General features: G+C 36.3%; 1 protein-coding gene across 1 annotated transcript in view; it reads left to right on the forward strand.

The window, feature by feature from the left end:
- The window catches only part of LOC139938412 (splicing factor, suppressor of white-apricot homolog), a 68,710-nt gene that overhangs the window by 38,391 nt on the left and 13,214 nt on the right, over positions 1 to 17,105 (forward strand). Inside the window, exons 4-10 of the mRNA XM_071933917.1 lie at positions 8,036 to 8,133; positions 9,754 to 9,982; positions 10,385 to 10,527; positions 13,221 to 13,428; positions 13,763 to 13,958; positions 15,398 to 15,642; positions 16,597 to 17,103. Coding sequence (XP_071790018.1) covers positions 8,036 to 8,133; positions 9,754 to 9,982; positions 10,385 to 10,527; positions 13,221 to 13,428; positions 13,763 to 13,958; positions 15,398 to 15,642; positions 16,597 to 17,103 — 1,626 coding nt within the window. The remainder of the gene's footprint in view (positions 1 to 8,035; positions 8,134 to 9,753; positions 9,983 to 10,384; positions 10,528 to 13,220; positions 13,429 to 13,762; positions 13,959 to 15,397; positions 15,643 to 16,596; positions 17,104 to 17,105) is intronic.

The following is a 17,105-nucleotide window of genomic DNA, read 5'->3' on the forward strand; positions in this document are numbered from 1 at the left end:
TGAGAACAAAGATTTGAAATAGAAAATCAACAAGTCTCTAGAGTTGTTAAGTTTGGTGGCAATTCCAAGGCATGACAATCCAGAACTGACCTTTATGACCTCTCTGCAAGTCCAGTAGGCATTATCAACCAACCATTGAAAGACCTCCAGCAGAGTTACCTAAGTGTAGTCCCAGTACTCCATTATTTCATCAGTAACAGCAGCTGGACATTGCCTAAATGGGTTCAACCTGCTTCTTACCATCAAAGTCACATTTCTGTTATTGGAGGCCTGGTGCTGTGAGATCAGAAACTTCAGGTTCTTTTATAAAGGGGTGTCTTGCTCGGTTTAAAGGCAGTGGACACTATTGGTAATCACTCAAAATATTTATTAGCATAAAACCTTGCTTGGAAACAAGTAATGGGGAGAGGTTGATAGTAGAACACATTGTGAGAAACAGCTCCCTCTGAAGTAACATAGTTTTCGACGAAGAAGTGATTTTCCACAAATTTGATTTCGAGACCTCAAGTTTAGAATTTGAGGTCTCGAAATCAAGCACTGAAAGCACACAACTTCGTGTGACAAGGGTGTTTATTCTTTCATAATTATCTCGCAACTTCGATGACCGATTGAGCTCAAAATTTCACAGGTTTGTTATTTTATGCATATGTTGAGATACACTAACTGTGAAGGCTAGTCTTTGACAATATGGAAATATTGACTGCTATGAGGGGCACAGTTGAAATTATAGGCCCAAGGTGATGTCAAAACCATGACTATGCCCGAAGCGAAGCTGAGGGCATAGTCATGGTTTTTACATCACCGAAATCATATACCAAATAATATAGATTCTTCTAATCTGATTGGTTAAAAGATTTCATGAACTGGGCCTTGAGTTTGAAATGTATAAAGTGTAATAACTTACCAAAATATTGCTTCGTGTTTTTCATTTCGCATTACGGGTAAAATATACCAATCCAACACCACTGGATAACAATCCAAGTACGAGAGAACAGATGCCGCCGACAGCAAAAGCACAAAGCAGCTGATAAAATACGCCGTAAAAATCTTTGAAGACTATCTAAAGCTCATTAGCAACCACATGAATCAACCTGATGTTTCTGCTTGACGTAGATGAAATCTTGCTTCAGCCATTTTACGTTGCGAGTTTGGCATGAACACAAACAATTAAATTTCCCACACAAACAACTACGTTGAAAGGTCGTCTGCGAATAAAGGTCACAGCTATAGTTCATGTAGTTCGCGCCGTGAAACTAAGAACGTATACAACGCATCAAACACTTGCGCGACCTACATGTAGGAATACAGTGTGTTGAGACGGATCCATTATTTTCCAGGGCGGGCATAAACGATTGACTATGCCCCGGGCATAGTCATGCCCCGGGCATAGTCAATATGACGTCATCTTGAAAGAAAAAGCGGGCATAGCTATTTCCATGACTCCCTTTTTAACCAATCAGATTAGAGGATTCTATATGTGAGGTATATAATTACCAATAGTATCCAGAGTCTTTAAGTGTGTGTTTGTTTGTACTATAGTATTCCCAGGTACCTTCATGTTGTGCAGAAACGAGGAGCATACATTCTCAGGCCTGTACATGTATGCTTCACTTTTGAAAGGGAAAGGGCACCAAGGCATTTTCTCTTTTGGACAAAGGGCACCCTACATGTATGAGGAAGCTGTACATTTCTACTGTAGCATTTCAAGGGCAACAATGGAATTACCAGGGGCATAGAGGCAATCACCTTTGTTGCCTCCATGAAGTATCAGGCATGCATTTTAATGTATGTGGTATGTTAATCAGGGAATTGCTGCAGGCAGCATAAAAGTTGGCCCAAATGCAAAGATGTTTGTACATACATGTATGTAGTCACCCCTTAATTTAAACCTTTTGCCTAGACATAGTAATATCCCAATAGAAGTGCCCTTCTCAAAAAGGATGTAATGTGCCAGGGTGAGGTGATTGAATATTCTAGGAATGATCAATGACCCTTTTCTCTAGATGCCTAAGAGAGGATGCAATCTTTTCAACAGTTAGTCATCCGACTGTCTGATATTCACGTATCATGCTCATGTGCTTGTTGTTCATGTTCAGTCAGTTCCTATGTAGAAGCTGACGACAGAAAACCACCTGACCCTAGTCTCATATCAGACGAGTGATGAACAGAGGCACATCGCACAGTAGTCACTGTTGGACAGTTCATTTTGTCTTTAATTTGGTCTTTGTATGATGCATAAAAGTTTAATTTACTTTATGTTTTCTAATTCCATGTATTTGCGGTTGATATCTCAGTGTGTATCTCCTGTGTATGTCTCGGTTGAGTAAAACATAAAAAAACATCAAGAACAAACAAGAGACATTTAATAATGACAGGAACTGGAAAGTAAATCAGACTACTTTGGTATTTACTTCCAAAATTAAATAAAGGTAATCAAATAAAAGTTAATAAAATAGCAATAAAATCAAAACACGCTTTCATTGAAATGATTTCAAATAATTTATAATCCCGTCAAGGATCTCCACAGTTGTGAGAAGAAAAAATGTTGGATGCACAGAGTTAAGATACTGAAGATGAAATGTTAAGCTCATCAAAACACACTAAAGATAATCAATATTGCACCAAAGCAGCATTGAGAATGCATGTATTGATATCCAGTGCGTAGTGTGGACGTCATATATCAGCTGGTATTGACTCAATGTACAATAGATACCCTAGGAGAATGTCAAATGTCTCTATTTCCTACAAAGATGGTGTTAGTTTTATTTCAGCTCCCTTGAGGCCCAGCCTTCTATCCTTCAAACATAACAACCTTTTTAATTTCTTATTTGCCAATAGTCATAGAAGATTCTTTTATTTGCCAATAGTCATAGAAGATTCTTTGAGGGTGCACATTCTTATCTTGGTGAAATGAAGGTCCACATTTTCTTTCAAAGGGGGGATTTTTATGTAAGTGTGGCTGGCATGTTAAATCTCTTAGAATGTTGTTCTTTAATCTTTGAGAAAGACTCTTCTATGGTCGATCGTCTGGCCATCAACTTTTATAATTGATACCATAGCTAGGTCCTTTTGGTTTGTTAGCAGTTTGCAACAGTTGATTCTATATTCTTATCTTATACCAACTAATATACCCAAATCATTCAACCTTAAAATGTCATCATACATTATATCAATTATCAACTCGTCTGAAATGTTTAGCCTGAATGTTCAATGTACATAGTTAACAGGGAAAAAGGAAACTTAAGATGCATTGGAGGAGAAAAAAATAGAAGTTTGAAAAACAAGCAATTTAAGGCTTAACAACTTGCAAATCATGGTTAAACATCTCAAATTATCATTTACTTAGCCACCCAAAATTGAGAAGACATAAACAAGTTGAGATTTTGTTGTTTGACATTCAGGCCTCTGTGTTAGTGTCTGAATAGATTCAGATTTCAGATTGTATGTTTGTTGATGTAATGATTGCCAGTAATTCACATTCAGCCTTTACCTATAGTAGGGTTAACCCATGGAACTGTATTACTTGTCCATATGTGACATTTCAATATCGAGGTATTGATAAACAATTATGTAGCGATTGGTCTTATTGAAAAGAGCTTCTGAGTTTCTCTTCTTGAAAGGTCTTTAATTCCCATGACCCTGAGCTGAACTGTAGTTGTCTACATTATGAATTATAACAGTTAAAGGTATGATAGTAAACAGTAAAATGGCCCTAAATGATCATTTTGTGTTGACCTATTTTGTTTGCTCTTATTTCAATGTTTCTAAGAAAGAGAATGAATGGGAGTTATTGGGTCACTTTTTGGAAGAACATTTCTGGAAGGCTGAATATATACACCTTTTGTTAAAGTACAAAGAAACTATGGGGCTGCAAATTATTCCTAGCTAGTTATGCATCATGTCTGTATCTCCCCCTGTATCAATCTTTTGGCATATTATTTTTTTTCAACAAAAAAAGTCTGATTTCTGTGGGATTTCGCTTTCCAAATGTTTTTTTTGGTTACAAATCTATTTCCTTTTTAAACAACTTCAGGATTTCCAAAATAACCCATTTCTGGTCTGGAGTGTCCCACAGACAGTTAACCACACTGTAGCTGCTTTCACAACTTTAAATCCAAGTTGCAAAACATGATTTCTACAATAGATGATCACACCGTGAGAAGCAGGGGGTTCTTTGTGTGTGATGTTTTACAGACTCAGTAAAGTGGTATTTACATAATTACAAATAAGTACTGCGAACTGAAATTAGACATTCTGTAATCTCAAATAAAATGAATTCAGATTAAAGTTAAATATAGTACAGTTATATTTGATTACATGTTTTTGTTATTTTTGTTATGAATAAACAGAAAGTCCCAAAGGCAAAGGTTAACCCATTGAATATGTAACTACATAAACCATGGAGGTAGGAATCTCCATGTAAACGCATCCTTTAAGTTTATTAACCATTCCTAACTATTGTCAGTTTATAAACCATTCCTAACTATTGTCAGTTTATAAACCATTCCTAACTATTGTCAGTTTATAAACCATTCCTAACTATTGTCAGTTTATAAACCATTCCTAACTATTGTCAGTTTATAAACCATTCCTAACTATTGCCAGTTTATAAACCATTCCTAACTATTGTCAGTTTATAAACCATTCCTAACTATTGTCAGTTTATTAACCATTCCTAACTATTGTCAGTTTATAAACCATTCCTAACTATTGTCAGTTTATAAACCATTCCTAACTATTGTCATAACTATGAGGTAGTGGTCATAACAAGGTCAAAAGGTATGGGGCGCCGTCTGTCAATTAATTGTTTGGCACTTTTAAGGCATGTTTTTACCATGGTTTATAGCAATTAGATGTAAACCATAGAAAGTGTTGCCAAATCCTTTTTATGGTTTACATACCAGCAGTATTTGATGTGTGTAAGTTTATGGTTTACAAACCATGAACATGCAACAAACATTTGTAAATCATGGTTCATAAACCATGGAAACTTTACGCATCTTTAAAACATGGTTTATAAACCAGAAAAATTAAGCATCAAATTCATGGTTTACAAATCATGGTTTATAAACCATGAAAATTGGGTCATCTTAAAAACATGGTTTATAAACCATAAAAATTGAAGCATGAAAATCATGGTTTATAAACCATAAAAATGGGAGCACGAAAATCATGGTTTAAAAATTATGGTTTATAAACCATAAAAATTGAGGCATTTAAAAAACATGGTTTATAAACCATGAAAATTGAAACATGAAAATCATGGTTTACAAATCATGGTTTATAAACCATAAAAATCGTAGCATGAAAAACGTTGTTTACAAATCATAAACCATGAAAATTGAGGCATCAATATAGTTTACAAATCATGGTTTATAAACCATAAAAAAATGTGCACCCACAAATCATGGTTTATAAACCATAAAAAATGTGCACAAATCATGGTTTATAAACCATAAAAACTGAACGTGGGTTAATTGTGTTCAACCTCCTACCCCAAGCATTCTTGCTGATCATTCTTGCTGCAATCTAGACTGGGCCCCTGTCTTTATCCGTCGCTGCCGCTAGATCTAGTGATTCCCATTGGATACAATGCACGTGCAGTGACGTGCATAGTTGCCCAAATAGTCACTGCTCTCAAGTCCGCAATGGAATTTGACTGCATATCTATACTGGAAATGACAGAGGTCAGAGGTCAAACTACACGCATGTTTTACAATATTTTTGGAGCCCGGTCTCTGGCGTTATTCACGAGCCTCATGCAACAGTCAGCAGTGGGCAACCGTACACACACCCCCACGTACCGGGCGAGACATGTATACGGCGGGCGATTGCGCGACTATCGCTCAATATGGGAAGGAGGTTGAATTAATTGACAAATGGCACGTTTACGTGCCGTTTGTCAAATTATTGTTTAGCGGTTTTTTATGGTTTGTATTTGTGAGTGCACATATTTTTATGGTTTATAACCCATGATTTGTAAACCATGTTTGATGCCTCAAGTTTCATGGTTTATAAACCATGAATTTGATGCTTCAGTTTTCATGGTTTACATACCATGTTTTTACAATGCCTCCAATTTCATGGTTTATAAACCATGAGTTTCACGTTTCAATTTTCATGGTTTATAAACCATGTTTTCAAGATGCCTCAACTTTCATGGTGTATAAACCATGATTTGTAAACCACGTTTTTCATGCTACGATTTTCATGGTTTATAAACCATGATTTGTAAACCATGATTTTCATGTTTCAATTTTCATGGTTTATAAACCATGTTTTTTAAATGCCTCAATTTTTATGGTTTATAAACCATAATTTTTAAACCATGATTTTCGTGCTCCTATTTTTATGGTTTCTAAACCATGATTTTCATGCTTCAATTTTTATGGTTTATAAACCATGTTTTTAAGATGACCAAATTTTCATGGTTTATAAACCATGATTTGTACACCATGAATTTGATGCTTAATTTTTCTGGTTTATAAACCATGTTTTAAAGATGCGTAAAGTTTCCATGGTTTATGAACCATGATTTACAAATGTTTGTTGCATGTTCATGGTTTGTAAACCATAAACTTACACACATCAAATACTGCTGGTATGTAAACCATAAAAAGGATTTGGCAACACTTTCTATGGTTTACATCTAATTGCTATAAACCATGGTAAAAACATGCCTTAAAAGTGCCAAACAATTAATTGACAGACGGCGCCCCATAAAAAGGTGGGGTTTTAAAAGCTGTCAAGTTTGGCTCTGTTGTTAATAACCTTGTGGTTTGTTATTGTTGACCTAAGAAACCACCAAAACCACCAGTACTTTGTAGTGAACAGCAGTTGCTTTCTACCTACTTGGTATAGTGCTAACTGCTATGAATGGTGAAGGTTTTAAGATAAAAAGAGCATTGACAAGGCCTTCATTTCCTTGGTTGACACCAGAGATGAAGGTTGTTGTACAACTACAATGAGAGTACATTGGACATGTTTACTTATGTATCTCCTTGCTCTTTGCATGTACATGTATGGTAACAGAAGTTTGCAATCCTTTTTGAAGTGAAACACTCTTCATACATTTCTTGTACATGTACATGTTTAAGAAACTTGGGCTAATTTAATCAAACTACCTACCATTTCAATGTGCAGAGCACTCAAAATCATTTTCATGTCAATACAGATTATTTATATTAATTAAGTTGTGGTTGTTGTTTTTTTAGTCAATGTCATCTTCTATGTCTGTTGAAAAAGTATCTGTATTTATTTATTTATTAATTAACTAATTAATTAATTTATTTATAATAACAAAAATCCAATTCTATACAGCATGCAATCAATGCATTGTCAGGTATATATTAATGTTTGCAAGTTTTGGACTGCCTCTCTCCTGTTCCTTGGTTTAATTGTTAGATTGGAGCCATGTGATTTGGGTTTTCAGTCCCTACCTGACTGCATCAGTTTTTTCCTATTAGGGTTTCCCTCTTACATCTAAAATAATTTATTCATTACTTCTCTTCCCTGTTTACCGGTATCTTGAGGCCTACGGGTCCAATGACTGCTAAGTGCTAGTTGTTTAAGAGAATCCCTTGAAAATGATTTCACTATCATCTATCACAACCATTTAAAAATATTAATTGTGTAACATTCGTCTTCAAAACTCTTCTTTTTTTTCCCCCAGCTGCTTATTTGTAATCTGCTTATTTGTCATTGTATCTTTCTCTCATTGTATAATTTTGTTATTCTCTTTATATGCTTAGAGGCTTTTTGCTTAAGGCGCTTTACAAATGTCTTTATTATCATTATCATTATTTTATGCTTGGTTTTGATAGAATCAAACCAATTAAGAAACCAAACAAGTCTCCAGTTTAATAAACTAGCTCTATTTTCCATCTACTAGCACTACATAATAATTACCATTCGGATCTCTTTAAATAAAAGGTACTTCGGTGGTCAGTTTATGGAATGTTATCAAAACTTATGACATAACTATCTATAGTATGTTAATTTATGTAAATTTCTTTTGTATGATTATCCAATCCAGAGCAATTTGCCAAGACTCCTCCCAGATGTGAGTCCCCAGAACTGGAAGAGCCATTTATAGCTCCTGAAGAATTGAACATCCCTGTAGGAGTTCAGATGGTAAGATTTGTTTATAGCCCTAAGGCACTTGACATTATTTGAGTAGAGCGCCCTCATCTAGAGGTGAAGGGAGGTTGTTCATTGGCCAATCCTGGGCTCTGCACGTACACACTAGTGCATTCTATTGTTTCATCATTGAGCAAGTGCAGGTGACTACTAGACTTTTCTAGATCTACTAGACTTGCCTAGATCTACTAGACTTGCCTAGATCTACTAGACTTGCCTAGATCTACTAGACTAACCTGAAACCATAGAGCACAGGGAGATTGACTATATCAAACCATGGCACTGGAGCATGGTCGACTATAGTCAACTCGAGAGCTCCATCACAGTGTCTGGTTTAGTCTAGTTGGTCTTGTCGCTTACCCAAAATTGCTTATTGGTTTACCTCTAAGGTGGCTGATTGATTGAGTTCAATGCATCTGGTCTACTATTGAAGGGTTCCCTGTCTGTTTGTATTGAAGGAAGGAAGTAACATCAACCAACTACATTGCAAGGAATAAAAGTTACGGTCAAAAACTAGTTTAGGATTCTGTATTTGTCAGGAATAAAAAGTTGTATTGCCAAGATGCTAAATCTTGCAAACTCAATTGAATTCAATATGAGCACATCCTAGTAGGTAGATAAATATCAAAAACTATTTGTGGTCAAATGAGTGAAAAGTATAAACTTTTCCTCAGAAGAATATGTTCAGCACAAGGTTTGCTGATGTAGAGGTTGTTAAACAAAAATTGCCTTGAACCAATTGTCACAACAGTACTGGATTTCTAAATTTAAAGCGCCATTGCATGCATTTTGACAAAGCAAGTCACTGTACTGGAAATAATGCAATTGGGGCAGCTTGCATAGATTGACACATATCATTCATAATCAATGTGTTGTAATATGGATTGGGTCAAACCTCTCCATAACATCTACATTGTTATCATTTCTAAAATGCAATATTCCATTATATTGTATCCAAACGATCTCTTTTGATACAGAGTTTGGTTACTAGGATAAGTAGAGGGTTTTGTAAATACCTACTTGATGGCTACTATGTTGAGATAGTAACTTGTCATGCTTTCCTCCATGCGTGTGGTGTGTATGAGACTGTGTGTGCAAGGTGTGTGTTTGTATTGAGTGCTCAATGTCATAGGGTGATGTGGTGGTTAAGTATGATGTAAGAGGGTACAATGTAGTCATATTGAACTTGATTGACAAGACCAGATCATATGAATCGCTTTAATATTGATCCTTTAGTATCTACTGTCAATAACCTTTTGAGATACTCGTTTCTGTTTTAAGTTTTTTACAAATCTCTGTCAGCCTCTAAAATACTACTTGAAATGTGTTGTAGCTGCAAAGAAAAAGAAGTCCACAGTTTGTAAAAACTTCTTCTCTGTTCTATGCAAGAACAAATGAAGCTGAGACCATCTACTAAAGTTGTTTAGTATTTGTGACAATGTACATGTTTTTTGAAGTCCTTTTATCATCAGCTACAGTGTATGTGGCTTATTGAACTTAATCCTCCATTAACAGAAGAACTAGTAGTTGTTGTTGTGTTTGAAGTACCCTTGATTGTATTTCCCACTTTATATAGCCTTATAATCTATTCCTAATATTTGATTTCTACTCTAGCCTGGAACAATAAAGACACATAAATTCATGGAGAAGACGGCTATGTTCATCGTTGGTCAGGGCTTACAGATGGAAATCATACTCAAGACAAAACAGGCCAACAATCCCCAGTTTGCCTTCCTACAGTTTGACCACTACCTCAACCCTTACTATAAACATCTTCTTAAATGTATCAAATCAGGCAAATATAAGCCGCTACCTGAAGAAGAAGAAAACCGTAAGAATAAAAGTAAGTTTTTATTAATGGCACAGTTAATTTGGAAATTGATAGATCTTTCAAAACACTTTTAACTACGCCAACAAGGCCTTTGAAGTGTGCAAGCCCTGGAAGGAAAGCCCTGAAAAACCCTGCCAATCAGCTCCAAAGTGACTGCTCATTCAAATCTTTCAAATGCTCTAAAATACTAAAAATGTGTTGTAGACGCCAAAGAGAAAGGAAAGCTAGAGGGAAAGTGAATCTTGTTTATGAAGTCACCTTGTACTGCTTTCAGTTAAGAATGCCAAGATTAACGAAGGCTGACAGTGGACCAGTTGCTCTAAGACTTGATGCCTCTTTCATCATCAACCAATTAGCCACAATATCTCATTGAGAGAGATGTGTAATTACAATTCCTTTCTCTTTAATTAACAGGTGGAAAAAACAGGGTACGAAGAAACAGTAATGATGAAGATGATGATGAGGATGATGACGATGACGACGATGATAATGACAATAGCGGCTACCTTCATCCAAGTCTTCTTTCCAAGCCACGCCCAACACCCATGCAGACTGGGGTAGGTTTATACACAAATAACATCAAGTATTTAAAGGCACTGGACACCTCTGGTAATTGTCAAAGCGCAGTATTCTCACTTGGTGTATCCCAACATATGGGCGATTCCATGGTTAGTCGCATTACACTTTTTAGTGTCATTTCTTGATCTTGGTGCTAGTAGTTCAATGTGAGATATTATTTCCACTAAGTTTATAGACTGATTTGTACTTGACACCCAAGGCTTTGAAGTGATGATATTATGTTATAGCTTTGTAAAAAGCGGTTAGTCGCATTACACAAAAAGGACATGATAAAAAATACACTTGTCTCAATTCAAAAGTTTCCTCAAACTAAAAAACTTGCAAAGGTTTTACTACATTTAACACACATCTCTTATACATTAGTATCCAACAGGATACTTATAAACAGTCAGCAACTTGAACTTTTAGGTTTACATGTACGTGGCAAAATCATGGTTAGTCGCATTACGGTTAGTCGCATTACAGTTTGTCCGGCCACTTAAGCCAAGCCCAATGGAGCCCAAACTGAGTTCTTGTTTGGCAAAATTGGGTTCATTCCTTATCAACAAACAAAATAAATTAATTTCACTTGTTTTTACTAAAATAATAATGCCTTTTCTCTTAAAAATCATAAAGCAAGGCTGAAATGTGTATTTTTAGAAAAGCAAACTTACATTTTTTCGGAAATATTATTATTTCTCATTTTACTGACCACCTTTATTTTCAGAATTTTGCATTCAACACAAAATGTTAAATATCTTGTCGAGTATGTAGGAATTGAACAAAAATAAAATCGCAGATTTAAAGTGACTTACATACATGTAACTATGTCCCTGAAAAATCAAAGTTTGGGTTATTGTTTAAAAGTGGACTGTGAATTTAAAATGGCCTTGTTGGTTATCACAGGTTCCTCAATGCAACAAACAATTTGTTTTGTGTCGAAAAAGTGTATAAAACAAAACAAAAAACCTTCTTGATCACCCATCTCCTCGACTTTACCTGGATACATTTCACTGCATGTGACACCACACACCACTGACCATTAGGCCTGGGCGAATTATTTGAATATCCGGTTAATGGCGAATAGGTTTTCCTATCCGTAACCGCAAATGCCTTTTTTTTCTTAACCGGATATCCGCATAGGGCGCAAATACCTCTGTACAAACCGGATAATTCTGTAATAACAACCGAGTAACCGGATATTCTTTAACTATCCGAATATCCGCGGACGTCGGGCGACAACGGATATAAATGTTTCGTCTGAATCCTTATGAAACTTCTGTTAAGACAGCATAAAACAGTATAAATTAAGTATTTAACTATGCTCACCTCCGTGAAGAGTTAAAACAATGACATTTCTGATGTAATTTGTCCAAAGATTACACAAGTTTTCCTTCACGTAGAGTCAATTACGATCAAAAGAAAAAGCAAATCGCCATCTTTAAATTAGATCCGGTCATTTTTATGAATGAACCGAGTGACACTGTCTAAAACTAATATCAATCCGCCCATAAGATCTCATTCACAAATGAACAGCGCCCTCTATTGTCTGTTTCCTTTCATATGTTAGCTATAACTTTTACGTGGAAAGAAAGTTGTTACACAATTTTTATTTTTTGGTGTCATGTCCATGTTTGCTTGGGATCGCCCAAATGCATCAAATAACTAATCTGTCACATTTTGACTCAATTGAAAGAAAGAAAAAACAATCTTGTTGCACGCATCTGTGTGCTTTCAGATCCATAATAAAAGTCTTCTCTTTTATTATTTGAATGAGAAGTAACCTCTTTCTCAGAAACTACGTTACTTCAGAGGGATTCGTTTCTCATAATGTTTTATACTACAACAGCTCTCAATTGCTTGTAACCAAGTAAGTTTTATGTAACAATTGTTTTGAGTCGTTAACAAAGTGTCTAGTGCCTTTAAGAGGTAGTTCCCCCAGGTAAGCTGTGAAGACAATGTGATCCCAGCATTAATCAGTGTAATCTGAGTCCAGATCTTGGCACGTGGTAGGTTTTGATACAACTGTCAAGCCAGTAGGCAGTGTTGACTTGACATTTACACAGCTTGCAGTTCCTTTCTGGGTGTTGATATTGGGTTTAGGAAGAATACTGATACTTTGTATAAAGGATTAATGGTGTTTACGGATTACAATTAGTTATATGTAGAGGTGTTTCATTCTGGTCATATGAGGGATTGACTTCCCTTAGCATGGAGGTACGTAGGAACCTCAATGCTTTGAGAGAAGCAATTTTGTTGGATAGGAAGTTAATTCATTTGATATATGAAGGCCTACATTTTCACTGAGCCCTTAAACCCTTTTCACACTAACAAGTCAATACCAAAAACATCTCTTCGGGACTCTTGAACAATGGACACTCACTTTTCTAAATGCTGAACTGCAACAATGTTTCTCACTTGACCCTTATCCCAGGCAGGAGTTGCCAGGATTAGCAATTCAAATGTGAAGAGATTTCATGGGAAATATATCTAGTAGTTTGTAATGGTCTTTTAAAGCAAAAACAAAGATGCATTTTTTTTTTTTTTAATGAGCTTTCAAAGATATCTTTCATTCAAGTTTCTGTTATTTCTAGTGGGAGTTTTTTAAATTCATTAAGTTAATTGGATGCTACACCTGTTTAATTGTTTAAAGCCTAATTCCTCCTTTTCCATTTATACTTTCTGTTTTTAGACAACAACGATTCATACCTCGCTACCTCCAGTGTCATCTTACCCACCCATGGACTTCTCTAAACCACCTCCAATCATGGGATATCATGACCCAAACTTCCTGGGCCCTTCAGCGGACCGTAGTGGTATGGCTCCTTCAGGATACTATGATCCTAATATGTACTCTATGTTCCCACCCCCGCCTCCACCCCCTCCTACGGATGGTTCAGGTGAGTAATAGAAGGGTAACAATTTGTTTTATTTATTGTGAATCAAACCTTAAATGGGGAAAATGGTCTCTCTTCATTATTCCTTTTTGTATAATCATAACCACACACTGCCAATCATTTCCCCCATATTTTCAGAAATGTTTTTAGAAACAGAAACACATGGTGTCGTTTTAAGATGTACTTTTCTATGTAAGCATTTCAGTTCAGCAAATGTATATCCAATCTTTCAGCCGCTTTTACACAAGTTTTGTTTATGGCTACTATAGTCTCTAAAGTAATAAACCCAGTGCTAGATACTAACAAATACCACATTGTTCTGATTTTGTTTGATCAGGGATTGCCTTATCACTACCAACAGTGCCACCACCACCCTATGCAGGGATGGATCCTCAGTATGTAATGTCTAGCATCAATCCTAATCACCATGCACCCCTGAGCCGAGACACCTCTACACTACCTCACCAAGATTCACCATCAGTGCCACCAATGTCATCCAATATGGCAGGATCATCTCCATCTACAGATAGCAGGTAGGAACTAGTATTCCCTCACTACTCATGCATGAAGAAAACAACAAACTTACCAGTAATAATAAAGCTAGGTGCTTATATTACACATGATTCGGTAACTAGAGTACGTCTATTCCCCCTGGAGCCTGTGAGTGACCAGAAGAGGGGCCTATTTCCCAAGGCCGCTCTTTTGGTCACTCAAAGTCCCTCGTGGGAATAGACGTATACTAGTTACCTCGTTGTCAGTCAATATGTGTTTTAGAACATAGCTCGGTCTTCAAATGTCAAATAAGAACAGAAAAAGGAATTTTGCAGTTTGTTCACGGTTCAATTCAAAAGAGGGCGATGTTACCGCGGGCACTATTTTCAAAGACTAGTGCCCGCTCTGGTACTATTCCCGCAAAACACGCGCGCGCGATCACTAGCCTATATTAGTTCATCACACATGACCGTGTTTCAGCCAACCAGAATACAGAAAAAGCAAGAGGTGTGTTATCAATCGCTTTATCACACCCCTGAGGGGCATATCGAAGCGCTCAGTATTTTTTCCTGCAAGGTATGTGAACTCCTTTATAGCACCATGTAATTGTTTACAAGGTACTGTGGTACAATATGCTGCCAATCAAATCAGGAACACAGGGACAAACTTGTTCTCTTTATGACAAGTGCACTGGGTTCTTTTACGTGCGGTACAAAACACTTGACATTCCACAAATGCTGGGACTTTGCTGATCAGAAACACCAGAGCTCAACTCTGGTATCTTATCCGCTCGGCCACATAAGGCTACAAGTAGGTGAAAAGAACCTGGTTTGTGTTCTTCCATTGACAACCAAACAGTCTCAGGATATCAAAGGGTCAAATCAAGTTTATAAACTCAATTATTAAATTTTTAAACAGCCAATAAAGGATGATCTCAAATATATAGATATTACAGTTTTCTAATAGCTGCAGTCCATAGGAAACATTAAAAAAAATAAAAACGAGTCTCTCACGTTAAAACATGGTAAAAATGTTCTTTCCCCGAAAGAACTAAATGCAAATTTTGAGAGTAAATGGTTATTAACCGATATCTACGATGTCTATTTTGCCATAAAAAGGTAATAGTTGAAATATTGAGATCATCCTTTATTGGCTTAATGTAATCATGTAAGGTACATAAATCTGACTTATCTAGTCTTCAGATACAACTTCGTCTTCATACAACCAACCTGAAAGTTAAATCAATTTTGTAAATCATGTTTTTATTGTTATAGTTTTGGCTTGAAGGTTATTTAGGGAGTGCTTCCAGGGGCCCTAATGAATTTATTTTAACTGAGCTAAATTGAAATAAGATTTGATTCGTTTTTGGCACACTGTAATGATTCTGGACATTTGGTGCTTGTATAATTTAATTAAATGTTAACACTTGGATTAAAGTTGTTTTTGAGCGTTTTTTTTTTTACCATTCTTTTCACTTTAGCGAGTCTGAAGTACACCAAGTCATTCCACCACCTCCAGACATCCAACCAGTTATTGACAAGTTAGCTAAGTATGTTGCTAAGAATGGTAATGACTTTGAGGCTAGTGTTCGTAGTAAGACAGATCCACGGTTTGATTTCCTCTTACCATGGCATAAATACAACGCTTACTACATGCAGAAGAAGAAGATGTATGTGAAGGAGATGGGAGGCATAATGGAGGAAGTTGATGACAACCCTAAGAAAGGTTAGTGTGGAGAGTTACTTCAGCAAGGTCTTGGTTCCCAAGAAAGAACTTTGACAATGATATTTGCAGCTTTGCATCAGTAACTTGCAGCTACAACCATGTGTCAATCTTTTTTGGGTGGAGTGTTAGCTCTGAAAAGAGCTGGCTAGGTTCTGACATTTCAAACATTATATCCTTGTTTTTCCTAAAGATGAACAGAATATACTGTTCCAATTGTCAAGACCACACTCTTTTTTCAGAGCCAACACTTCTTCCCAAAAGAGATTTACACATGGTTGTACCTTCAAGTTCACACGTTATAGCTACTTTTGAAAGACTTTGTTGTTAATCGAGGGTCTCTTCTTTAGATTGCATTTTTTCTTATTCTTTACTTTACAAAGGGATGAAAAATGTTTGTCTTTATACTGCATTGAGTGTTATGTAAAAGGCGTGATTGTTTGAATTTGTTGCTTTGATGTTCACATTTTTACTTTGATATTTTGCTCTTTTGGATATGTGTCTAAATGCTATGATTTTTATGTACATTTTATGTCAACCTCACTTTTGTGCTCTTTGTTTTCATTTGGAAATACACATTTTGTTTATATATTTATTGTGGAATCATTGAACATTTCCCTGCTTTATTCTTGATTCTATGCAAGACGATGAGTTTACGGTTAATAAACTGTTATTACACCAAGGGATAATTACAATATGTAGAGTATTTTCCCTGTGAAGGTGCTTATGATGTCGTTTATGTACAATAGGTAGAATATTTAACATTATTTGTCATAAAAATTGATGAATGTTTCCCCCCAAAAAAAATTCAAATAGAATATATATATTTACAGTGTAGATGATTTGTAGGAGGCCTAACATTGCACTAAATTTTAAGAACCCTGTATAGTTAAATATTATTAAACCATATTTCTTCTACCATTGGTTTTTGTTTCCTTTAAAAATTCCTTTCTCCAGTTTCTGTGAGCTTCTCAATAAAGTCCAAAGGTCCTAAAGAAGAGCGCCCTCTAGAGAGGAAAAGTGCTTTACCAATTGAGAGCAGTGACTCTGAGAATGAGGATGAGAGACCTCAACCTAAACCTCTACCTCAAGGATTCATGGATTCTGACATCATACCTCCTGCATTCAGACGACCAATCAGAGAGGAATTAGAACGTCATCGTAACATTCCAAGAGAAGATGAGATAAGAAGTGGTGACCGTGAGGGTCAAAGGTCATGGGGTGACTATCCAGGTCAACCTCGATTTAACCCTGCATTCAGGGATGGACCTCATGGAGAGGGTAATAACCCTCCATATGAGGGATATTACCATGAGGGTTATAGAGAACCTCCACCCTACAGGGAACCAGGTTGTGCAGAGTACCAGGAACATCCTGGTACTTCTGCAGAGCTGGGACTGTCCAGACTGAGAACTGGTTTTGATCGAGGACGAATGACGGAGGAAGAATGGGAAATAAAACAAGGT

This window comes from Asterias amurensis, chromosome 6 (assembly GCF_032118995.1).
Source record: "Asterias amurensis chromosome 6, ASM3211899v1".
In the NCBI taxonomy this organism is placed as follows: Eukaryota; Metazoa; Echinodermata; class Asteroidea; order Forcipulatida; family Asteriidae; genus Asterias; species Asterias amurensis.